The 26,828-nt window shown below is 44.3% G+C and overlaps 1 protein-coding gene across 2 annotated transcripts in view; it reads left to right on the top strand.

Annotated features, from left to right (window-relative positions):
• LHFPL6 (LHFPL tetraspan subfamily member 6) overlaps positions 1 to 26,828 on the top strand; it is a 145,603-nt gene that overhangs the window by 104,494 nt on the left and 14,281 nt on the right. For both annotated transcript variants that reach the window (XM_075429767.1, XM_075429675.1), the window contains exon 3: positions 26,248 to 26,346. In XM_075429767.1, coding sequence (XP_075285882.1) covers positions 26,248 to 26,346 — 99 coding nt within the window. The remainder of the gene's footprint in view (positions 1 to 26,247; positions 26,347 to 26,828) is intronic.

The raw sequence follows: 26,828 nt of genomic DNA, 5'->3' as shown, positions 1-26,828 counted from the left end.
AAATTTCTCAGAGTATGAAATAATATACTGAGCAAAAGCTACAATTCACACTGCACAGTCACCCACTAATGACATTTCTAGGTTGTTTCTGAGTGATTTCAAGACACTGTGCTGTAAAATCTTAATGCATTTTATTAGAATAAGCATGTGTTTTGTATGTAATGATCAGCAAGCTCCAGGGCATGAATGAAGCAGTAAAATGCTTTCTTACAGCATTTTTGTTGTAGGATTTGCTGTGCCTTAGAATCATTTTTCAGAACTGACATTTGTGAATGATAAGTATTTATTCTGCCAGTAATGTGGCTGGAAACAAAACCACGCAGAAAATAATGTACTTCTGTATTGTACAAATGCAGTTAATACTCTATTACAAGAAAAAAGCGTTCTCAAAAAATTATTTTGTGTCACAATATGCAGCTGTTCAATACACCAATGGATCTTGCACAAAGGGAGTCCTGTGATGAAGGTTTGGATTGTTCTTGGGTAAACAAAAAGCAGCCTTACGGATTTCATAATGACTCATAACAGTGATTCATAGTAACTAAGCTACTGTGGTCTTTGAAGAAGCTCAGGGTCTGAATTTTACACACGTTAGAAATATTTTCCTCCATTTTGATGGAGTTAAGGAGCAGCGAGTTAGACATGAATGGTCTCGATTCTAAGTTAAAAGTAGTCCTAAACCAGGAGTGAACACTTGTGAGAAGTTGTCAAGCAGGCTTCTAGGTCAGTTGTTCCCCCCAGGACCGTGCAGAGTTTGTGCAAAGGGGAGCAGTGTGGCCCAGGTGGAAAGGTTTAAAGCCTCAGAGTGGTGGATGGAGCGGACACCCACCACGCAGTGCCCCGGCGTCTTGGCTGGTAGTTTATTAAGCAGCGCGGATGAATCTGTGAATACTCCTGTGGGATAACTGCATTTTACTTATACCTCTGAGCAAAAAAAGTCCTCTGCTTTTTACTTTCTTGATTCTTCATTAATCTACTGAATAGACACTTTATTTGTGCTCATCCCTTGTTCCCACGCACTCGCTTCAAGTTCCATACGAACTCTTCTCCTGATCACTCCGTGTCCTCACTAGCTCATGCCGGTTACCTCGTATCTCACTGCTGTTCAGCTCACAAATTTGCATTCCCTAGTTTACAAGTATTCCTGTTTTGGCCATCCCTTTGGCTTTTGTTCCCATCACTGCTTCTCAAGCTGTGTCTGTTTTTTGTGGCTTTGATACACTTGGTTAAGGCTGTTCTGAAGAACAGCTTGCTTCTTAGAACTGCCCAGTAAGCCAGCCTGGTTTACGGGCTGGCCTGATTGATCAGCCTCAGCAGCTGCAACCTTCAAGAGCTGGAGAAAGCATGATTAAGCTCATTGCCTATCAGTCACTGATCACAGTCTCAGCTGGACTTCATGGGGATAATGATAACTAGGGCCCAGATCCAGTGTAAGCAGATCTGGTATAGGACTGGATCGTGCTCTGGTGATGTTCAGGTGTGTTTCTCTCTCCACTGTCTCAAAACACTAGCTCTTGCTTCAGCTGAGTGATTTATACTCAGTGCTTTTGAGTGCTGGGAATCTAAACCATGGGTGCATCCCTGCATAAGGTGATCACACTGGATCTGGGCCCCGTAATAATAATTATTATAATCACTCAATGAACTTGATATTACATGGGAATATCAGTTGTCTACCAAAATAAGCATAGTCTGGAGTTTTAAAAAAAACTGAGTCGAGTCTTCATAATCCATGTGCTGGTCATTGTGGAATATGATGATCTAATTAAACCGTGCTTTTCACTTTTCTGCGCGTTCGTGTTAATCTCTCACCGAGCTCCAGATTAATTTGACTGTTTACTTGCTATAAATCCCACAGTGGGTTTTGCCTTTGTGAGACTTTGATGTTAATGCGAAGGAGCCAGTGGGTCCTGAAAAGGCAAGACTGTTTAATTTTATTGAGATACCACAACACTTGGGTTTTGGTGGTTAAACCAGTTATTTTATTTGGAAAACTTAGGAAAACGCGCAGCTGTGACATGGTAGCTCAAAGACTCCTGCTTTAATGAGAGGCATGCAGATGTCTGTTATTCAAAGCACGAGATAATCATCAGTGTCTGAACAAATTCAAACTGATATCAGCTTCTGCTCATTTTATTATGCAATTTCCACTTACTCCATCTGTCACTCATATTATAAAGAGGAGATGCGTTGATAAAATAGAGGATTTACATGCTTCCTGGAAATAAAACCTCAATAAACAAACAGTGGCATCTGGTTTCCACAACCATTGATGAGAACCAGTGTGATCCCTTTCTTAATGTAGGCATGATCCAAACCACATTGAAATTTGACAAAAGCTTCTCAGTCCTCGTAGTCTAGTTTATTACTACTGAACCCTTGAAGCTACAGCAGCGTAAAAACTGGCCCCACAGTATGTTCCCCCTACAGCCTTAATAAACTGCATTTTGATCCTTCTGACTTGTGTCAGGAAATGTGCCTGCAAATTAGACTTCACAGGTGCATTATAGTGTAATTGGGTTGCATAGCAGGTACCCCTCACAACATTTTTCACGTCTAGAAAAGGAAATTAGGATCCGATTAAATTTTTTAATGTCTTTAATAAGATCAGAGGGAAAAATAAACTCCATTAATGAGACACTTCAGTGTCACAGACCCAAGACTTCTTCTGCTTCTTCCCATGTTTTTGTTGCCAGTGTATCACCTAGACTGGGCCGCATGTGGTGGAGAGAGAGGCTAGAAATGAAGGAACGTCCATGAAACCCATTCTTGCTCCTAATAATGCTTTAAATCCTCTGATGATACCATCTCAATAGCTGTGAATCCTGGGTTCCTGCACTGAAGAGCCCTGAAACATACTCAGACACAGACGTGGGCCAGCCTTGGGTCCTGATCCTACTGGTGGGATAGACAGGGGCTGTTTTCACCCACTGCCAGACCGGAGCTTGGTCCATAGGGGTGCATCGGGCTGCTGGAGGGGGTTATAGTTCACCAACATCCCGAGTGATAACAAAGACTCGATTCTCTGCTGGAAGTTCAAGACGGGGAAGGGGGAGGTCAGGGAAGAGAGAGACCATGAACTGTTGGGAGCAATTCATTCACTAATGAACTTCTGGGGGAGGACAAGTGGAACTTGGCTGCGTTTGGGTGTTCTGCTTAGGACCACGCAAACGTCTTCCTCTCCTGTTATGAAGATCTTGGGCTTATTGTTTAATGCGGTAATAAATATCGCACTAAAGTAATTGGCAAAATAATGCCAATAAATTACGCATTTCTCCCAAGAGTTTAGGCAAAAATCTAACCCAACCCCTGCACACACCACAACATCCCCTAAAATTGGTCACACAACTATTGCTCCTCATCTGCACAGTTTTTTCTTGCCTGGCTTTGATGCAGTGATTTGACCTAATTTATCTCTGTCCATCAAATGGCTGCCCACAGTCTCACAAGATGCAGAGCAGGGCGGCTCACCAAGCCTGTCCCACTCCCGGCACTGCCTGCAGACTGCTGCCTTTTAGGAAAGGTGCTGCTGTGCTCCACATCCATAAGAGGATCAGGATAATCTCCTTGACTATAAAGTTGATGCCAAGCTGTAGCATTAACTCTTTTTTTGCTGGTGAGGAAGGAGACCCACAAATAAACTCTGGATCTTTTTTTTCTGACATAAGAATTTCATTTGCTCCCTGGAGAAAGCAATGTTTTTCCCAGGAGCTGAAATAGGATTTACTGTTTATTAATGTCTTATTTTTTCTACTTTTCATCCCTAGCTTCTTCCATCTGTATTAAATCAGTTTCACTGGCTGACCTAAAATGTGTCAGCTAAGATTTTCCTGTACTGAAACTCAAGAAAAAATAGTCTTATTAAAATAAAAATGGTAGGTTAAGGCAAGAAATCTTATGATTATTTTCTTTTACTGTGTGAGAAATCAGAGTTTTGCATGAATCTCTGCTAAGCAAATGTCTTAAGTGTTTCGTCTCTTGCTGAAGAGTAGCAGCCACCACTGCCCAATACCACACCCCCTGCCCCCATGCAAGGACTGAGTCAGCCTGCTTCTGGACACCTCTACCTTGCAATTTCATCCGGAAAATGCTGTGCAATAGATCAACCATCTCCTCTTTAGTGGCTGGGGAGGATGAGTGAAAACTGAGCAGGTACAAGGGGATGCAGAAATAGCTCGTCTTCCACAGGATCTGTGTATGGTCAGCCCCTCTTGAGTGATCCTGGAGGCTGCAGAACTGGAAATACCCATGAAATGCAGGAATCACACTGAACGTTAAATAAGCAGGGCTTTAGCTGCCCCATATTAACTGAGCTGTGGTAGCCCCATGTCAACTGCTTCATCTGCCACAAATGCAAAACAGTTTGACTTACCTTGACCTTCTCTCGTTGTCTCTCCCCTTGGTATGAGGCAGATAGTTCCTGCAGGCAGCTCACTCCTACCTTCCGATTCAAACTGGTATTTTAGTAAAATACCATGCCACCTTTCTCTCTTTCCACTCCCATCAAAAAGCGTCAGTATTATGGCTCTGTCTGTAAAAGCATCATCTGTCTGAGGAAAGGAGGTCTGGCTGGGGGATTTGCTGTAGGTAATGACAACAGACCAAGGGGTGTCCCTGGTTTCAAATGCTGGAGGAAAAAAAATCATTGCATTGCATTTACCAAAGCAAAAGGGCTGCTTAAAAAGGGCAAGCTGCTGACCAAGGCAATTGTAGCCCAGAGGAGCCTTCAGGAGAGAACACAAATCCCAGTTTCTCCGTCCCCGCTTTTCGTGGACCGTGCTGACAGAAGAATTTTACTGACATTCATCTTCGTCATTCGTTTGCAGCATTCACCTTCTGCATTCAAGAGGCATTTTGACTGACAGAGAAAAGCAAAACGAGACAGATGTACTCACTGGGGAAGGCTTATATATAATTGAACATGTAAACATTTGCAAGCCACTGTTATTTTTACAGTTGTATGAATAATATTGTCTTGACTTGTGCTCATAGGCCTGTCAGGAGCTATGTAAAGCTGGGTACAAAGCAGCTACCTCCTAATTCACCACACCGCAGGCTCTGGGCATGCAGCGAGTACCAGCGTTGTGGGGTGCTTCACGCACCCCTGCCTCGAGGCACCACGTCATGGCAAGCACTGGAAGGTGGGTGCCAAAGCCACCTTATACCATGGCTCTGCAGGGGAAAGGCGAGCTGTACCTACTGCAGGGACGTTACCTTGCAAACTGTCCACCCAACTCCTGTTTATGGTGTGAAGAGTCAATAAAGTTGTTTATATTCCTACGCCATTCCGCCTTTGGGAGATATCCAAAATCAGCTGAATTAGTGTCAGCTGAGTGGCAGGGTAATGACAGGGCAGTCCTCAGAAGGCCTGTCTTGACAGTTCATAAGGAATTAGAAAACATTGCCCTTGCACAGTTTTGCAGAGGACTTTTTTAATGCGTGATACAGTAAATCTATTTGATAATTGTCAGCAGCATATTTTCAGTACTGCCACTCACAGGGAGGAGCTTTGACCCAAATGAGTTTTGGAGGGATCCTCACCCCCCGTCGGAGTAATGAGTTCTGACTTTTGATAATGCTCTTTGTGAGTACAGTGCCTGTGCTCAAAAGGAATATTGCAGGGAGACCACCCTTCTTGCCCTGGGAGTTAAGCTCTCTTCGGTGCTATACATCGCTCACCATGGCAATGGGAATTGAATTTTCCGCTCCCTGAGCTCTCCTGGATACTTAAACCAGCCTCATGTAATACTATTGTGGCCAGTGTCATTGCACCACTGAAACCTAAATGAATGAATAAATTAGAGCCGTGGTGCTGTGGATTGCTGAATTGCATCCAAGCTTTTTATTGCAGTCATGAACTCCTTTTCCGATGACAGACGGAATGATGCTTATTAGGCAGTTAGGCAGATCATTGTAACGAATGAACGCAAGAAGTACAGTAGCAAGGCTGTATATCAGAGAACTGAGAAGGGATTATCTCTTAAGAAACCTCTTTCTAATACCAATTGCTTTTTGACTGCAGGGCCCCTTCGTATTACACAACAGTTTATTCTCCCTTATTGATGCAAGTAATCTAAGTTTATGGCTCCTATCACAATCTTCTCCTGCTTGGCCTTTTAACTGCCTTTAATATAGAAGCTAGTCTCATCTTCTCAAAAGTTTGTGCTCCTTCAGCTTTCAGCTTTTGTCCTGCTCCTGTTCCGTATGTCTCTGAATATCCTTCAATGTCACATTTGCATTGCTCGGTTCCCTCTTGCTCTCGCTTCTGTGCAGTCGTCTCCAAGACTTTTTCCTCAGCCCCACTTACCACCTTGCTCCACAGCCTATCTCTGCCACGGGCAGCACTGCAGGTCCCCTCGGCTCTGCCCTCACCTCCAGGACCTGATCAGGTGCCAGACCACTGTCTGGATGCCCCTTGTTCTCCTGATGTGCCTAAACAGGACTCCTGACCGGTTTGGGTCATTTTGCACAGAGGGCTCGAAACAAGCTGACCTGGGCCAGGGTTTGATAATTTGACCAGACTGATCTACTGACTACCTGGGAGGAGGTGGCCCTTTGCCCTTGGCACGGCACTTATGTTACCCATCAGTACACCAGTCTGGAGAGCTAATGACAGCAGAATAATAACCCTATAAAAAGGAGTGATTTTTTTTTTTGGCAGTGTGGTTCCCTGAACTGGTTCATGTTAGCCTGATACCGTACAAGGGAAGGGGCAAGAATGGGGCAAGAAGATGTAGCTGGGAGTGTATAGAGTGTCTGACTATCCCTTTAAGTGATGGCACAACATTAGATCTGCTCATCTGTGACGTGAAACTCACCCCACAGTCATATTCTGTGGCCCATTATCCAGCATAAGAGCAGGCTGGTTTGAGGAGGAGCGGTCCTGTTGGATGCCCCTCATGTTGCCACCTCTACCTGTTAGTACAGCTGACTGAGCTGGAGCACCTGGAAATCATCCCAAGGGAAAGAGAAGCCCCATCACTCAGCTTTCCATGCTTTCTAAGTGGGACTGAACATTTCCCAAAGGCAGTGGTGAACTGTTGGGCTTAGAGGAGGCTGCTGTGCCTGGGAATGCTGTCGGTGGTGTTTTGTGCTGCAAATCTTCACAGTGCGGTGTTTGGTGAACGTGAGGGTGGGGGAAAACTGAGTCCTTGTCACCTCAATGGGAACGAAAGTTAATGTGATGGGACAGAAGATTGTCATGTAGTGTTGGGAAGCAACGTTGTCTTCATGTGTATGTGTGTGTGTATATATATATATATAAATAAAATTGTTCTAGGAGAGCTCTTAAGTGCAGATATGTTTTTCTGGTGAGCCATAGATATAAGCTTCCGTTTAGCTGCTCCCCTGAAGTCAGACCAGGGCGATCCATTTGGCCATGGAACAGTTGCCCCAGGAAAGCCATAAACTTTTATTGTTTGGGGACCTTTGGAATTGGACTGGACACACCATGGTGTTCAGCACAGATGAATGCAATGTGCTGCAGGAAGCCAAGCAGCACAGACTACCTCAGGGAATGAACAGCCCCTCGTGGCGGGGGGGGGGGGTGCTGGATGCAAATTGTCCTTTTCCATCTCCAATTTCTGCAGCTCTGCTGTATCTGTTAGACTCAGAGACCTGAAACACAGTGATCTGCTGCAGGGTGCAGTGGCACAATTTTTTTTTACTTTTATTTTTTGATAGCTTAAGCTGGTTTATCATTTGCCAGCCTCTCCATTCCTGACTCTGTGTTGCCCCTTGTACTCAGGAAGAAAAAAAAAAGCTTATTTTCTGCTGTAATAGTTCTCAAGCAGCCGTGTAAATGCTTGTGGCAGTGTGCAGCTGGGGCAGTCGAGGAAGAAGCGATGATGGGAGAGCTGTGAGCAGGAGGGTTGCAGACAGGGAGAGGAAAGCCTTTCAAACTATCCCTCGGTGGCAGCCAGGTGGGAAGATGGCCTTATCCTGGTTCCTATTGCCAACCTTGCTGAAGTTATCCTGACGCTGCTAACATGGCTTTCAGGGGGCAGATTCGGACCCAGACTGTAGACACCAAAACCTTGTCTTGATTAGTGTTTATGTAAAAGCTGATTTCCAAGGACATTTTAACCAAAAATAGCAGATCTTTACATATCAAATTTTGTTGGTGGTGGTGCCTGCAAACAGCAGAAAGTATCTCATATTTAATTTATCCTTATTTCACATATTTAAAAGCAAATAAAAGATACATTCATAAACCATCATATCTTTAGCTGGCATATTTGCATTGTTTCCCAGTGACTTGTTGTTCCCAACTGAGGTAGGTAGCTGCTGAGATAATCGCAAGTGGAGGAGTGTACAAAATGGAAAAGATACTATGGATTTTGCTAATGCCTGGAAATTCAGTATTTGTCATTCTATTGGATTATACCCCCTTATCGCATCCTCTGGCCAGTCCCTATGGCTTCTGCAAGAGTAACACTTAGCTGTACCTCAGCCTCTTCAGATCACAGCTTGATCTGCTGGGTTAAATAGCTAATTGAAGGTGAGTGCTTCAGTGTGCGTTAGTCAAACCCTGTAGTTAAAATGGCAGATAATTTCTTTGTAGCTGCACACAAAGGCAAATGTCTCTGTGTCTTTTGTTCGTTGCCGTCCCCACAGCCAGCTGTGAAGGGCTGCTGATTTAATTGCATAATCTCGAAGGGCTCAGTGGCAGGGCTTTAACTTAACCGTATCCAAGGTTTCTGTGTTATACAGCCACTCTTCCTTCTGCCTTCTTCTTTCTATGCACTCACTCCACATCTGTGTTAAGCCACCTGGAGATGTTGGAAGATGCTGTAGAAGCAGGTGTCTGCTAGAATCTCAGACTGTGTAATTAGCTGTGGCCATCTAGACAGTGACTGGAGAGATGTGTCATTTGGTGAATAATGCTTGGTTTTGGTGCCAAGAGTTGTATGTTCAGGCTTCTGCAGACCATATCACAGGCTGCAAAGGTAGCTATGCCCACTCCACCTGGAGCAAGGGCTGTGCTGGGCTCTGCGCTTGGAAAAGCTGGGCTTGTTTATTTGCTCGATGGTTTGATTTTTTTTAAAGTGTTCTCCCTCCTTATAAAATAGAAGGATGCAAGGAAAGAAAATTGAACCAGTTTGAGTCCAGCCTAAGTCCACCAATAAATTACATGGTTCACCGGATTGTTTGTTTTACTTTTGTTCTGGGTTGCAGTAGTTCAAAGTTTGTGTGAACACCTTCCCTCTTCCTACCCTCTATCCCTCAAGGTCTCAAGCACCACACAGAGGTGAGTGATCCCTGTGCCTGTTGGAACTGTTATCCCCTCTTCGTTATGTAGGGCAAAGAAGGCTTCAGGGGACAATGTGAGTAACGTAATGGTTGCACAGAATTCCCTGGTGGCGACAGGAGTAGGCTGTAGCCTTCGTCACTTCCCAGGTCTCTGCAGTGATCTTGGTAACATTGCTCAGTCAGAGTTGCAGCTTTTTTGCTTCAAAAAGCACCATCGTGTCAATTTAAGATGAAAATGAAGCAGTCCACCAGGACCTTGTATGTGTTTATTCAACCCCATGTCTTTCCTGAGTTGCTCTGCTCTTTGGATCTTACCAGCTGAGGTACGGTCAGAGCTGCTTTGCTTTCCTCCAGAGCCTTGACCTGAGCACTACTGGTGTCTGGAAGTTGCACCAGAAAGGCAGAGCAGGCAGGGTGAAATGTGCTCTTTGGGCCTTTCTGCTTCATGACTGTGAAAAGCTTACAATTGAATATCAATTCATTTGTATTCAACCTGGCTGTTCTGCTTCCAGACCTCCATTCTTGTCTGCAGCTGACAGGATGTCACAAGCAAGTGACAGGGCAGTGACAGTTTGTGTGTCATGGTCCACTTCTATTTGAACTTGATTTTTATCTAGTAATGAATCAAGCCACAGGAGTCCAGTCTGGGAAAAAAAGGAAGGGTCCCAAGGAAGCAAGCTGAAGCTAGAAACTTTTTCAGTCCATTTGGAAATAAGAATGCATTACAATGTGCTTTTACCCTCCATACCAGACCCCTGTGTTCTCACAAGGTAGACTGGGTATAAAAGGGGTTTTGCATTATTTATTAGTGTGCCTCTGTCACACATAATGAGGGCTGTAAAGTATGTAAGAGTTTATAATTGGCTATCTGCAAGAAGTAATCCTAAGGGGGCTGTGTAAGGATCAAATAAATTATGCTTCATTATAGTAGTTATGCCAAGGATATTAGAAAATTGTTTTTAGTTGGAGGAAGAAAAAGAAGGAGAAGCAGAAAAAGGAAAAACTCTCTTGACTTCCCAGACCCACTTCTGTCAAAGCTTTTACAGTTTGAGGCAAGATTTCACTCCTTCTCTTTAAAATTCCTGATGTGTTCAAAATGCTAAATAAGCAGTTGCCAAGATACTTGTACAAATAATGCATAAATGGAGTTTATCTAAATTGTTTTACTAATAAACTTTACTGAACTCTCCCATGCAGTTAAGAAGGAATCCCAGTTCCCCATTATCCACCATTGGCATATCAGCTTTCAGAAATGAAACTTTTATCTCCTCAGAGCGATACGAATGCCTGCTCCCCCCCTCCCCTTCCTGAATCTTCTTATTGTGCTGATACAGTGTCAGTAAAATACAAAGAAAGAAAGGGTGAACAGCTGGTCCTGGAAGATGTGATGGTATCATTTAAAAATATTTTAAAATGAACATTTACATTTCAGAAAAGCCAGGACGAAAGGGGCTTCCATGTTTCTGATTTAGTTACAGGGCTCTTCTGATGCTTCTGGACGTAATTTGTGCTACAGCGGAGGTTCTCCCTGAAGTACAGAAGTTAGACAAGGACAAGTCTTGTCAGATCCAGGAAGGAGGGAATATCCTTTCCCTTAAAGCAGTTACTGGGTTTTATTCTAGTTTTAAATGGAAAGCCAAGGAAGGACAGAGTTTCTCTTATGGTACATTACTTGGTTTTGAACAATATCCAGCAGTGGAAATTACCTGCAGAAACAGTGAGCTAAACACTGTGGCTAAAGCTCTGGAAATCAGTGGCAAAACTGATTGATTTCACAGGGGCCAGTTGTCCCCCATTAGCTCTATTTGAATGGGTAAGGTTACAAGACTGGGCCTGCAAAGTCGCATGTGCTTTTGTATGTTAAATGCAATACAAGTCTAAAAATATATCCCATATATCCCATAGGTGCACCAGCCCCTTTCCAAGCCAGAAAGTGAACTCCTCTTTTGCAATACGTTAGTAAAACAGCATTTTGTATGAACAGAGCTATGTGAAAACTACAGAAAGCAGGAGGCAACTGCAGGGGCCAAGAGCAGTGGACTGCAGCTCAGGTTAGCCCACACACCAGAAACTTCACCCCAAGTCCAGTCTTGGGCTGTTTGCTGAATGCATGACTCCATCAAACAAATTTGGCTTGGTAACGCTCGCAGGTGGTTTTATTTGCATCACCACAATAGAAGTTCAGGGGATATGAGCAAGAATCAGCGGCACGAGTGGCCAGTGAGAAGCTGGATGTGTCGTGGGAGTCAGTTGGTTCTGAATGAAGAATTCAAATAATGATTAGTATACAAGGAGAGTTGAAAATAAGGAACTTTTCCTCCTTGAAGACTCTGTAAATAGTCTAAGTGCCATCATTAGTTGCTTCTGCAGCCATCTAACATTCTTCTCAGCTTGTTCGTTACTGGTTTGTTTCCATTTTTTTCTTGCATTCTCTCTCAGTCCTTGTAGAAGGTCCAGCTAATACTGCTATTGCTCCTTAGCACTCACTACTGCTAGGTCCAAGTAAGAATGCGTTCTTGTCTCTAGCAATTGCATGCTCCAGTCGCCAAGTATTAAGCCATGAAGCCAATGATCTTGTAAATTGGAGCAGAAATATTAAGTGCTGGGGATGGCATCAAGGCGCTGACAGGCTTTAATCAAGGACAGCCTTTACAGCAAAGATGTACTTGAAGAGTCTTCTGCTGCTCATAAAGCATCATTTCTGAAAAGATTTTAAGAAGAGAGAACAGTAATGAGCTTCGAGAGTCACGCAGTTCATTTTAGGGTTTTGCTAGTTAGTGTTGCCATCACCTTCAAGGTCTTCGTTTAACTTGATTTAACTCTCCTACTGCTTTCTCTCAATTGAAAGCAATGAGTTTGATTCATTATTCAGCTGCTCTGATAGTTTTCTAGCATTGCTTTTTGCTTTGTGAAGGAAAAATTCCCATAGATTGTCACAGCCAGCAGCCACAGAAATCCTACAATTTAAATTTAATCCTGCAATTTAAATTTAAATTTACAGTTTAACTTAATCCTATAAAAATACAGAGAAGGCTGTAGGGAGTGGCCAATCATGGCAGGAAAAACTGAATAAATTGGGACTGCTTAATCCATTGGAGAGAAAGGTGCTGCAAAGGGAGAAGAAAATAAACTGCTCTCTCAGAGCCTCCGTCAGGGTTTCACGAAGTCAATGGTTTAAGGAGTGAACTTGAATTACCAGAAGGAAGATATAGTTTAGACTACATGAAAAGCTTCTCTTGCAGACGCAACAGAACAGAGCCACAAGAACACAGTGTCTTAGAAGGTGGTGGGACCTCCCCTGTGAGAGGCTTTAAGAACAGATTAAACAAATATTTACTTGGAAGGTACAACTAGAGCTTATCCTGACTTCGAGGCTGAAGAAAGGGTTAGATAACTTCTTGCTGGCCCTTCTAACCCAAGTTTCCAGGATTTTTTCTGTGTTTTAAGGATGCTCTCTGCATAAAAGAATTTACTAAATGATACAGGAAGAAGATGGGAAGTGAAAGACTCTCAACATAAAGAGCTGGGCAGTGCTGAGGCATTAGTTCATTGCCTTGGGATAACTCAGAGGTGGGTGGGGAGAAGAGGATTTCAAAATGAGATCAAAGGTGGTCTCATGAGCTCACCATGGGAGAAGCATACCCTACTACTCAGTTATTCCCTCTCACACACCCGTCTTCATTACCAGTAAGAGTTAAGTATGTTTGAGATGTTTGTAAGGTCCATATGGATTCTCTCTGGAGAGGATAAGCAGAAGAGCCAAATTTTTCTGAGCTGCAGATGTGCGATGCATTTGTATCAAACTGCAGCTCCTATCCGAAATTATGATTTATCACATTTTGTGGCAAACTGAAAAATGCGACCTATCTGAGGAAAATTGATTTGGTAGAGTATTTTTTCCTCTGCAAATTGGGTCAGTTATTGAGTTTGAATGTCTGTGGACAGAAAGCACAGAAAATTCCAGATTTTTCATTTTTTTTAAAAACAAAATATATCATTTTCCTGGGTATGTCACATGAAGCAAACTTTAGAGCATGTAAAAATCATGCAAAACAGGACACAGACAGTCTGACACTGTGGAAACAGTACTCACTGGAGCTGTGCTGAACCGTCTTTTGCTGAAAATAAAGTAGCTGAGAATGGAGTACTAGTTGGTTTTAATTTAATTGGGGAAGCCTTACGAATGATCAGTTTCACATGGAGTCTATTACTGCTTAGATTTGACTCCATTTCTTTTGATTTTACACTGTAATTCAGCACAAAGGCAAACTGCACTGAGTATACCTTTGTTGATGTATAGATTAATTCGTGTGTTTAGCTGCAGGCACTGCAAGTAGCCTTGTGGATGCGGAGGGTGTCTGAAAAGCTGCTAAAAGTGCTGCTGCTACAGCAGCAAACAATGAACTAAACTGATCTCTCCTTCACCAGTTCCCATGTGTTTCACAACATTTTGCTGTCTGTGACTTACCCATGAGAGAGCTCTACACTGTATGGAGAGATCTGTTTGATGGCCGCAGGCCTGTCTATCAACTAAGCTGGTGTGTACATTTTTGCAGAGTAGAGGGAGGCTTAAACCTGTGAAGCACCAGTGAGAACAGCGTAAAGGGAATAGGGATTCTCAGCTGTGTTTGGTGAGTGCCACTGATGTTTACAGCAGGATAGCACTTTGCCTCACTATATTTCTGATCCAAAGAAGTGATTTCCAAACTTTTTTAATTTGAGGGGTCTTACAGACTCTCCAGTAGAAATACAGATCCATTCAATCTTTTTTCCAGCTATAGGTTGCCTAATAGCGTGTGCGAACTTGCTTGGCAGTACTCCTTGGTTTGCCAGAGCGTCTGCAGACCATGTACTGAAAGTACTACTTTGAGGTCTTGAGTATGGCTGAAGTTATTACTAACATGTGCAGTGGTTGATCTTCCACTGATCCTTGGACAGCTTAACTGAGATAAAACAAACTGAATGTAAGTACGCAAAAGTGTGGTATGCAGTATTCCCCCACTGGATGCATGCTTTTCATCAGTTCCAGTTCCCCTGTCACTCTGGGGATATGCCCCCAGAGTGAAGGAATTGGCTGGAAATCTTTGTTGCTTTATCCAGCATCTACAAACTATTGTTTTTCATAGATCAGTGAACTAATAGACATGGAAAAGCAATTCTTTGGTATTTAATCTGTGTCTCAATATTTCCAAAGGCTGGGACAATCTAGCGGCAAAATGACTGGAGTGGTGCTCAGGGTCAGGCTGCTGCAGACTTTTCTTTAATGCTTGTAACAATCTTAGTCTGCCCAGTTTGTATTGAAAAGACATGGGAATGCCTGTCCATTTATCCATTTTTCTGCTTAGGCATCTTCACTGACACAGGATACATTTCCTTCATTGCCTCCTCATGGTCCCTCATGAGATCAGTTCACATACTAGTAAGTCCTTTGAGCATGGAGCTTGTGCAAAGGCTCTGGCTAGTTTTGTCCAGTCTCCAGTAGCTATTGAAATTTGTGTTAATGAAAAGGAATATGCCTTATCTATTAAGACTACATGCAGAATTATGTATTTTGGGAATTTATTTATTAAACTACTTTTTATTAATTACAGTAGGCACCCTTGTGTTTCTAATGGAGTGATTTCTATTTAAATACACTAAGTCATATGCCATATGCTGCTTTAGACTCTTTGAACTGTCAAGCATTTGATTCGGAGCCACAAAACGATGGGGTGAGCACACAGATGGGTTGTCACATACAGAAGTCTTATAGCATGTGATAACACTCAGATTTCCCCCCACCCCCATAAAGCTTATAATGTACAAGCAGTGATCATGGCTTGCCAAACAAAAATGAGCTGACAGTCAAACTCCAGAGTGTTTTCTGGAGTTCTTCAAGCGTTTCAGTTCCACTCTGCAGATTCACTCTTCACTTTAACTGGACCATGTCACATCCTTTTCAGAACAAGAGGTGTCAATCATTTTGTTGTGTGACAAACTCTGGGAGCAATAACACAGAGACTCACCAAAGCTAGTCCTGAGTGGTCAAGCTCTGTGGTAGCAAATGAGGCAGATCAAGGCCATTTTGAAGCAGCAACTTGTTTCCATAGAAATAACTTCCTTTTAAAGTAGAGCATACAGGTTTTCACTCAAGAGAAAGACAATTTTTCCTTTAATCTTCTCTTCTTCCCTAACATTCAGTTCATTTCCCATAAAGGAAGGCAGAATTCATGACAGGAATTGAGACATTTGCATGTTAAGGGCAGAATGAGGTCAGAAGGATGGAAGATAAAAGATAAAATGAAGTGTAGGTAACTTTGGGCTGGATTTAATTATGGATTCATACACTTTTTAAAGATGTTTACAGTACAAATATTTTCCCTTGAGGTGGGTTTCTAAGCTCATTTTAAGATCAATAGATATCTAGGGTGAAACTCATTAGCCTAAATCTAGATGCTTGAAACTGTTAGAGATACCCTATGGTCTGCAAGACTTCTGCGTGGGCTGACAGGTGTGACAGAGGACTTAGGGGAAAATTTCACTGCTCTGGAGAGGCAGCTGGAGACCAAGCAAGATACCAAACAGCACTTAAACTGACAGAAGGTGGCATATTTGGTTGGCTAAATGAGTCGATACTGCCAGTGGAGCACAATGCAGTCATTGTCCTACAAGTGTCTAGTGCCATTTGAGATGCCCTTGGCTATCCCACCTCCAGCTGCTAGACCAGAAGCATCTGGCTTTCTCTGTTGGCTCTGTGTCATGTCTGCCAGTCCCAAGTGAATGTCTTTGCTGTCTTACAGCTAGGTGAACTTAGATGTGTGCTAGTCATAGACCTATGTTTACGTATTCTTTAGGATGAGAAAAATATCTTCTAGACTCCATTGGTTGTGCTGACAAGGGTGCCATCTGAGGCACCTAGAAGGGAAGACCCATGCTGTTGCTGTTCTGGAGCAGGAGCTGAAAGCTACCTAGCTGAAATGCAAGTAGTCCTATGCACATGCACATGGCTTGAGCCCCAGCTGCCTTAAGCTGAGGTGCCTGAATGATGGAAAAACAGATTCCTAAAGTCTTTCATGTTGGAAGGGATGTGGAGTGGTCATATAGTCCAATCTGCTGCTTAAAGCAGGACCAACCCTGAATGGTGACTACGATAATTACTTTCATGCCTCCAAGTATCCCCTTAGACAAACAAAAGCAGCCAGGTCTGGGCTTGTCTAGACTGCTTAGTGCTGTGCCTTGTGTCTAAACACTGGAGGGTTCACAATCTCCATACTCCCCCACTTACCTCATCCACGGGCACGTAACCAGTACATATTGCGGGAAGCCCAAAGGAGAAAACCTGGTGATGGTGGAATCTCTCATATCTAATTGTCTGCACTCAACACTCATGGTTGGGAGAAACAGCCTTCTTTTGTTTTTTTCTTTTTTTCCCTGATTTGAACCTTGGTCTCTCATCCCCTGTGATCTGTGGACCTTCTGTCTGAAGGATGTTCTACGTGGTACCAAATACTTGTATCATCATTGGCTGAAAGGATGAAAATGTAAGAGGTACTGTGTGATCTGGTGGTAAGGAAATCAGCCTGGAGTCTGTGCTTCAGTGAATATTCATTCTTTAATCAATTGGTAGCACCCTCCAGAATGAACCTTGACTCTGTGGCCAGCCTTAGCCTCACCCATAACCAAAAAGATATAAATTGCACAGGTAGGTACATGTTTCATTGGGTCTCTCCAAATCCCCCTGCATGTGAATGATGCTGTGTAATAAATGGTAATAAAGAAGTTTTCAACAAAATATCCAGCTACACACTGTAATTCAACTAGTTCTCAAAGATCATATTACTCCTCCTCCTGCATACATAAAATAGGATTAAACTACTGGATTTCTTAATATCTAGTGCCAGCCTGCGCTGACTGTGGAGCCTGTTTACTGCTGCTTTATAAAATCTAGTTTACAATAAGTACTTCCAGGGACGATTTTCAGGAGTTGGAATTATTGGGAGCTGAAGCCTCCTGGAATCCCCTGCACCAGCACCTATTTTGCAGGGCTTTGAAATTGGTGCTGGAACTTTCCTTTCCACCGCAGAAGATACCACATCCCTGTCACTTGTCCTATTACCAAATGGCTCTTATTAATTCAATTCCATTTAGTAGCAGCTCTGTGCTTGGTTTCTGCACTCTTGCTACTTGACTGTTTCCTTTGGGTTCCTCCCGGGCTCCAGCCCCATTTTCTGAAGCTTCATTATTGCTTAAAAAATGCCCAGGGGCAAATAGTGCAGACAAAGCCATTAGATTTTGTGTAGCAAAGTAGCATCTCTGGGTGGGGAGATTTCACCCTCCGAGCCTGAAGCACCTCTGTAGTAATGAGCACACTACCTTTGATCATATGAAAATCAAAGCAAAGTGATGCTTCACCTGTCAGAAAGCTCCCATCTGCACCCTCCACTGCCCCATGCGCACGGTCAGGGTGAAAGCGAGGCCTGTGACTCTCCCATGACCCAGCACTTGGCCATGCTGGATGCTGGCAGGCATTTGTAATGTCTTTTTTAGGCTTCCTCTGCCACTGGCCCTGCTTTCCAAGACCTCTGGGAAGCAGCAGCACGCAGGAGGCAGCTCTTTGCTGTGGCTGTTCGCTGAGGTTCAGAGCTGAGCAGCTGCCAGGCAGCGAGTGCTCATGGTGTGGAGTAACCCAAAATAACAGAAAAAGTCACATTTGAGGGTGGGGCTTGGCAATCAGAAGGAAGGGAGCTAAGCAAAGCCAAATGCTTTGAATTAAAACCTGGAGATTAGAACCATAAGGGAAAGGGTGGTGGGGTTTTGCCCTTGGCTGGAAACCCATGAGTATTATTTCCATCATGCTTAAGATGAAGCAGTGTCACTGGAGGCAGGATCGGCAAAGCTGAAGGTTGTAGCATTTTATTCTCTCTGGTTTTTGTGGTTGTTTTCACATTTCATTTTACTTTGTGTCTAGAGTCCTTCTAATGTCCTGCTGTAGCGAAGTCTGTGGCAGAAACACCTTGACCTTGAGCGAAGCCCTGAACTGACTTTCTGTAACCCTTATGAAGAGGAGTGGGAGGAAATTTGGCACAGCATAAATGTAATTTATATCTGTGTGTCCCTGGGGACCCCTGCCTGGACACTCGGACAATGGAGTCCCTTATTGCGCTCGTTCAGGCTGCAGGCAGTTGTACCCTCTCTCAAATGATGCACTTTCAGTTCAGGCTCAATAAGGAACCAGTCAAATGCCCCACGTTCAGTGACTACTAACTTGACAGAGCACTGCTGCCCAAAATGTAGATCTTATTTTTAAGCCTAATAAGAGCCCAGGTCAAGTGCGTTTCCTGAGGGGCAGGTACTAACAGTAATGGAAGGGACCAGTGTGATCGCATTTCTCTAACGGAAGAACAATGGAGAAACCAAAGGACAGAGTGATAATGTCAAGAGAAGCAGCAGGACTACGACCTTAGGGGAGGCTTCTGGGTGACAAGCTGGGAGCTGCCAGTATAGAGACATGGTCTCACGCTAACTGAGCTGTGGCTGGACTCCCGTGGGCATGGGACGTGGGAGCCAGGATGCCTGCAGCTGGCACGGCCCTGCTCCCCACTTCTATCACTCTGCAGTTGCTGCTTGGTTGCAGCTCCTACAGCGTTTCTTGAACAGGGGCTTCAGAAGCTGCAGCCGCTGAAGTATTTCACATCCCGGTTTTTAACCGATTCTTCTTTAACCCCGTTGCTTGTTGGCTGAGATACATCTGAAAGCAGCAGACAATCTTCATGTGCCAGCTCAATTTTACTTTCACGCTGCAGGCTCACTTTTATAGCAAGTAAATGCTTTAAAACCATTCCAGCGAGGAGAGTTTTTAAATCACAAGAAGAGTCAAAGTCTGTGCTGCATCTAAAAATTGGTTTTGTTTTGTCTTGTAGAGATTACTGTACCTTCAAGTGACAGATGGGAAAGTGAAAACTTTCTATCATCCTTGAAGATTCAGACGGGCTAATAGAGAAAAAATGTGAAAGGAAAAATCATCATTAAAATGGTCTTGAAAGGGATGACTTCCAAATTATTGTATGTCAGTTTCTCCAGATGGCCTGAATATCTGTCAGATGAGCAGTACTCATTAGAAATGCTTAGCGAAAAGAAAAAAGGCAAGGTTTCTTTTTGGTAAGGTCCAAAAATGAAAGGGGAAAAAGAAGAAGGAGGGAAAGAAAGGAGGAAGGTATTTTGAAGAAGATTTTTCTCACTAAAAAGTGACTGCACAAAACGCAGGATTCAGTTCTGGCTTTATTTTCTCTCTGCAGTACATACATCAAGCCTGACACATTCCTTTTATTTTTCTAGGTGGAAATACAAATGGGGTTTTCACAATGACACTGGGCTCCTTCCTGCTTGAGAGGCTTCCCAGGCCCCCCCCCACTGCAGCGGTGCAGACCCCCTTTAACTGCTGGCCAAGGAGGCCCTTTACGGTGCCCGGGCAGTCCCTCTCACTTCATTCATAGGGTGGAACTGTGACTGCAGCTGAGGATATACAAAAAAGGAACACAATTTCCAGCGCCCACACAGAAGGCTCTTAAAAGCCCCATAATCAAGGAAAGCCACCATTGGTTCAGTTCCCATTTGAAAATGCATTTTCTAGCCGCAAGACCCTGAGGCTGAATCCAAAGCTAAGTGCTTTATTTACTGCCATCGCTACCTCTCTTTATTGATCAAACTGATGGTTTTCCCCATTGGATTTATCCCAATCATGTGCTTATGCTTACCCTGTGCAAGGGAGGAGGAAAGACACTGAGGAAGGTTTGGCTTTGTTTAACAGGCTTTTGAGGATGCAGTTACCAAATGGGCTGACAACAAAACAAGAATGAGCCATAACAGCAATCAAGGGCACGCTGTGACCTCAACAACTGAGAGGAGGAGCTGAGTCTGTAAAACAGGACTTGCTCGCTATGAACTCTCAGGACAGTTACAGACAAGTAATTTATGGTGTGACATCTACGTGGGTTATTTAAGGCCCATCATATCTTTGGGTGGAGGCTCCCATTAAAGCCACAATCTGAGGACTGTCCACCACAGGGATTTGCAAGCTTCCTTTTTTGTGCAATGAGTTTTGCCGATCAGTCTTGGTCTTTCTGAGTGCAATCATTTTGCCCACAGCAGAATCTGGTTAATGTCTCTTGGTTTATTAATCCTTCTGTATTTATTGTTTGAGACTTGCCTATATCCAAGCTATTGTTGGAGATTATTAATAGTGGTTAATATTTTACCTCTTGGAGTAAGCTGATTGATGCATGCCACAAATCATTTCTTTATCACTTCAAAGATGAAACCTAGATCTGTGCCAAGCCACTAATGTAATTACTGTCCCTTCCCTGCTGCATCCACCATATGCAGAACCTGTTATATGCAATTATTTTCAATCACAAGCTCCACTCCAGACAAGCAAGATCATCTTTCAAGAGCTAAGTGTTACTAAAATATGACCATGAATTATGCCCACAGCAAGAGTGACAGGGAAAGTAGTCTGGCATGGGCAAGGATTACTCTGGGTAGTTTGCTATTGAGGAACGCAGTCTCTGCCCCCCCTGGTTTGTAGTTCTGCAACTTGTAGGTCTGGGCAGCTCGTCATTTAGCTCATAGGTTGGTTTTAGCTCACATTTTGAAGGTATCCAGCTCTCTGCGTGGACTACGCAAAGATGCTAGTGGCTAAATTGGACCCTGTTAATACTGAAGCCAAGCCCTTGATTCCAGCTTTGCATTGCCAAAACCAGCTGCATGAAGTCAGCCCCGCGGGTCTCTCCTGCGTGCCTTGCTCGCACGTCGAGCCAGCCCCAGCGCCTGCAATGGCAGCGTTTCACCGATCAGGGCAAGGAGCCCGTTCCATTCCCGAGGGCGGAACTGCTCCAAAGGAGCTAGTCTCGGGCAGTGCCAGCACGCCAGTGCTGCGTGGCACATCATCCAAAACAGCAGACCCGTGCCACCAGCGCCTGCGCTGCCGCCTGGCCCCGTCCCACTGCTGGCGCCCTCAAAGCTGCAGCCCCTTTTGTGAAGGTGGCGCTTATGGACCTGCACGTTTCATTCAGCTTTCTATTTGCTTTAATGGCTGTAGTGGGTGATGGAATATGACAGATGACGGTAATTACAGCACGGCGGGTTCGTTTGTTTTTTTTTACTTTCTTAAGAAACGTTATAGGCATCCTAAGCATTTTAAGCAGCTGTAAAGATGGGTGTGGTGTCCCGGGTAGCATAGCTGGCTAAATACAATAACTATAGGGCAGGCCAGCATGAGACTCTCGAGCTAAACCAGTAACTGCTCTCTACTGAACTGCAAAATTAGCTTAAAGATTTCCGTTGGGTTTGCAGCCCTTGGGTTTAACTTAGATCTTCAAATGGAGGTTGCAGCTGTTCAGCAGGACCTACATTCTCTGTGATTAAAAAATTGGCTGTGAGCATGTATGAATTATTAGTGGTAATAGTATGCAGTCTTTTTGCTTTTGCTGTCTGATCCACACGTTTAGTTGCTTACAAGCAGGGGGGCATTGATCAGAACGGAAAGCAGGGGCTGAGGAGCTTTTGTCCAAGTCCTATGGACATTGAGGCACACTCCACACTTTTAGTGTGTAATATAAGGGAGCTGAAATGCCAGTTCCCGACTTCACTGCCCAGGCAGACCGAGGCAGTATCAGCCCTGCTGAAATCATGCAGAATCTTGCTGAAAGCAACGCGACATTACACGCACACACTCATACCTATATACATACCTCAGGGCATAAAGCAAAACTTGTGAAATTTTTTCTTACTGACTAGCAGGCTCGAGGTATTTGTTGAAGGCCTAACACTGAAGATAAATCCCTGAGTTTGGCCCGCACCTTGCCTGCAAGAAGTATGGGGGAACACATCTGCTTTGTCAGTAGACCTAAATCCACAACAGGAGCATACGCACCACTACAGGGAAATGTTTGAAGGCGAATCAAAAACAGCTGAAAACCAGTGATATCAAAGGAGATGTCAAAACAACAGCTTTAAGACTTGTGGTCAGCTGGTACCTGGGACAAAATTGATATTTACAGGCATGAGCCTTTTTGCCAGACGGGAATGTAGCCCTGTGTTCCTGGCAGCACCTTTGGTCTCTGGCAGATTTTGTATTCATGAAATGAAACATGTGAGCTTGCCCGTGGCTTTATACCTTGTTCTGCGCACATAAACTTGCTGCTACTCATGCTTTGGGGCCATGCGGCGACACTGGTGTTAGGAAGCAGTTTCCCATTTGATCTCATCGTCGCAGTCAGCTCAGGCTGCGAGCAGAGAAGAAGCTGTGGTGCTCGATGGCTGGTACTCCGTAAATGAGGCTCAGCACTGCTAAAGCCCATACACAGCTGGAGAGCCAGCTGTCACTGGGGTAGGGAGGTTTTCTGACATAGCAAACTGGTTTTCCCTTATCTGGTTTATTTGTTTCTAGGCAGCACAGCTAATGGTGAGTCTCAGCGTTGGGAGCTGTGAGCTGGTTATTAGACAGTGTGGACTGGCTTTAACGGCAAGCATCCACGTACAAGTGAGGCCGTTGCTCCTTTGGAGCAATTTAAGATTCCAGTATATTGCATTGCTAATGAACTTTTGATTGAACCCCAGAATTTATTTTCACTGAAACTGGGCTTTGGACTTACAGAGATGGACATACAGAAATGGGAAGGAGGATGTGGCAAGGGGATGAAGAGGTCTGGCTAAGGAAGGAAGGAAGTTGCCAGGGCTTGTGACCGCTGTATCCAGTGTAGCGTGGGAGGCAGAAAGAGTGAACAGGTATGCATGTTTGGAAGAGGATGAGCTGTGTGTGGAGGGTGGCAGTGGGAAGTGCTGTGAGCAATATTCGTGGGAAAAACCCCAAACAACAACCTGTTACTGCAACAAAAACCTAAAGAGAGCTGAAAACAAACAGTCCTCTGTGAATGCAATGGGCACTAGACACTCTCACCACCTGAGGAGAGTAATTAGCAAGTGCTGAGTAAGAGCTTGTTCTGGGTTTGGAGGGGCAGCATTGTTATGCTAATAGTCCTTTCGCTTGCCTGCAGTGCTGCTGTTGTGCTCTCCTGGAAGAACTGGGCAGGAGGCTATCCCAGGACCTATTAGTGAGGAAGGGCTGGTTGCCATTTCATCTGGTCCACTGCAGGCGGCTGCAATCCTGCCTTTCCTCCCTACCCCTGCACACATCTCCCTGCCCCTCGCAATGGAGCCCTCTGAGCATTTGCGAGGTCTCACAGCGAGTCTGTTTGAGGACACAAGCTGCTTGAAACCAGCCCAGCTGAGGTGGTTCGCTTTTGGTGAGGGCAGTTTCTGAGCTGTGATCTGCCTGGGCTGGCATCAGGCAGGTCATAGGAGTCATGGCCAGTGTGGGAAGGGGTCAGAATCACAGCAGGACTGGCTGGGGCTGCCACCGCCCGCTGGTCTGTGAGGCTGTCTCTGGCATCTAGGTGCTCTTCTTCCCTTCCCCAGCCATTCTCATCATCAGTGGTGAAGTTCCTCCTTGCCCTGTTCGGTTCTGCCCATTCCTAGCACGTCAGCCATGCTGTCAGCACTTCATAATGCCCTTCTTGCTTTAACAATTCAGGTGAGAATCAGTTGGTTTTTTTCAGAGTCTTAAGCTGTCTTTAACAAATGTAGACCCAGTTTTGGCCTAAGTTCTCTTGTCTGAGAAACATGCTTTCTGAGAATTTAATTAGAAGTGACTCTCATTTACATAGATTCTACCAGCTGCTGTTAGCTCAGCGGCCCTGAAGAAAAAACTCAGATGAGGTTGTGAAAGCCATTAGTGAGGACATTAGAAGCAACCATATCCAGGTCAGGCAAAGTTCTGAAAATACCTAGCATTCATGTGTCCTTAATTGCTTTTCTCCCTTTAGAGCTGTTGGGTGAACGCACCATCTGGGAAGGGGCTGCCTTGGGGATTTCTTTTCCATTATGTGATGTAGATATGGAGAGAGAAGAAGGCAATGACTGCTCAACAAGGAAAGGAAGAAGTAGACTTGAGCAGCAGAAAGAAATTTGAACTTAGTGGAAGAAGATCTAAGGAGCTAATATGGGGCCTAAACAGGGGCAGATGTGCTTGGAGGAGCAGCAAATGAGTTGCTGAGCTACTTTGCGAAGATGCTAAGAGCATTAAACATCTTATGGAGAAACATGAGATACCACTTCTGGACTTCAATGCCTTGTTCAGGTGTGCCTTTGAGCAAGTCAAGAACATAATAAGGTGATTTCTGTATCTTACAGGAACATCAGAAGTATGAGAAGCTTAGGCATCTTGAGGATGGAGACAGTAAAAATGCACAGCTAGCTCCAGGCCTAGAGTCAGAATCTCTCTCAGGACTCCTGTTAGACTGGTGTGATGTCCACAGTGCCTCTGTCACCACATGCAGGACTTTTCTGCACTAGGAGCACAGCAGCAGAAATGCTTTGCCGGGATGCACATTGTCCTTATTCTTATTGGAGCGTGTCCAAAGAAGGGCAACGAGCCTGGTGAGGGGTCTAGAGAACAAGTCTTATGAGGAGCGGCTGAAGGAACTGGGGCTGTTTAGTCTGGAGAAGAGGAGGCTGAGGGGGAACCTAATTGCTCTCTACAACTACCTGAAAGGAGGTTGTAGTGAGGTAGGTGTCCATCTCTTCTCCCAGGTAACTAGCAATAGGATGAGAAGAAATGGCCTCAAGTTGCGTCAGGGGAGGTTTAGATTGGATATTAGGAAAAATTTCTTTACTGAAGTAGTGGTCAGGCATTGGAACAAGCTGCCCATGGATATGATTATGTCCCCATCCCTGGAGGTGTTTAAAAAATGTGTAGATGTGGACTTCAGGATATGGTTTAGTAGACATGGTGGTGTTGGGTGGATGGTTGGAGTTGATGATCTTAGAGGTCTTTTCCAACCTATGGTTCTATGACTCTGTGATTGTCAGGAGAGGAAAAGCGAGGTGGTGTGAGGTCAAGGGACTTGCCCAAAATCAGCGAGTGACAACTGTAGGGCTTGAAACCTTGTCCCAGTCCTATGCTCTACCTAACAGATAAAAGGCACCACTGCAAACCCACACTGCAAAGTTTTTGAGGACTTGCTTGCCTTTATTGTGTCAGGTGTGCCCAGCCCGTTATTTACTTAGTGATTCCTTTCCAATCTCGTAAATAAGATCTGACACAAAGGAGGTAACATCTAAATACTGTAGCATATGTTGAAATGTTCTCACTATGCTGTCCATGTAAGAAGCTTTGCCAGCTACACTTGCTTTTTGGCAGCTGCTGCAGTGACAGCTGAGAATGCAATATGTTAAAAATGCCACTTCTGCAAAATAGTTGTGGCCCATTGGGTGATTCCCAGCAAGATCTTGTGAAGGGAAAGACTTAGCCAAAACGCATCTGTTTGGGGCAGCAGGAGGGCTGAAGAAAGCAAAGCACGTTGTGAATGTTAAGCCAAGCACAATAATGGGTAGATGGCTAAAGACCTCAGTTGTTTTAGCTGAAATTATTTGAGACAACTTTGTGGAGTGTATGCCTGTGGTGTGAATTGATCAGGTGACATGAAACCATTCTTCCCAGGCCTTTGAGAGGGTGAAAAACAAAGGAAAATGACAGCAGATTAGCACAACTGTCAGTTTACTTTTCCTGCTAGAACCTTGATAGACCCTGGTTGATTGTTGTTTTAATTAATCAGAAGCAATCAGCTTGTAAAGGCTGTGATTAACACAGCTTCTGTTTCACCCCATGTTGTTTTCCAAACAGTGTATGTAGCAGTTCTGCAGAGTAGAAGGGGAGTCTGGAAGCTCCAGAAGCTGAGGATGGCTTCTGATGCTGAACCGCCAAGGCTGCCCCCAGCCCCCAGCCCAGCTGTAAAACAGTGTAGCAGAATGCAGCAGTAGAGGATAAATTACTTTCTGCTGTTTTTAGGAGAAGAGATTTTTTTTTAATCTGAGATTCCCAAATGGAAGTTTGACACTTTGATTCTGAAGTAGCAGCCTGTTGCTTGTATGAACTTCTGTTTTCTTTTCTCTTCGTAGGTTTGTTGATCGGCTCTGGTTGTGCCCTCTATCCTCTTGGCTGGGACAGTGAAGAAGTCAGACAAACCTGTGGCAACCTTTCCAACCAGTTTGAACTGGGTAAGTCATCATCAGAGCATCTCAACCGCATTAGACTCTTCCATGTGTTGTCCATAAAGGCAAACAAGGACATGTGTGCAGGCTTGGAGAAGCAATCTGGTTGTGTGTGCTAGGGTATTCATATTGCGTCATTCTGGTGTGGTGCTAAGGCAGGGGATTTCAGATAGATACGCTAGACATTGCAAAACAAAATGAAGAAAGGTATGTATGTATGTATGCATGTATATATTTAAGATATCGGATTTAATAGTCTTGCAATATGGGAGCGAACAATCCTGGAGATCTTGACAGGGTAGGCAGAAGAATCACATCATGGTGCAGGTCAGGGTAATTCACAATGAGTGCAATTAGCTGTTTCTGAAGCCTGGCGTGTTTATGGCCTTCTAACCCTAAGGAGTATGGTTTTGTTTACTCACATCCTTGGGAAGCTGGTAAATAACACTTGCTCCCTATGTCAGCCTCCTCCAAAACAAGCCGCTGGT

The sequence above is a fragment of the Opisthocomus hoazin genome, chromosome 1 (assembly GCF_030867145.1).
Source record: "Opisthocomus hoazin isolate bOpiHoa1 chromosome 1, bOpiHoa1.hap1, whole genome shotgun sequence".
Taxonomy (NCBI): Eukaryota; Metazoa; Chordata; class Aves; order Opisthocomiformes; family Opisthocomidae; genus Opisthocomus; species Opisthocomus hoazin.
This window is presented reverse-complemented; position numbering and strand designations above follow the sequence as displayed.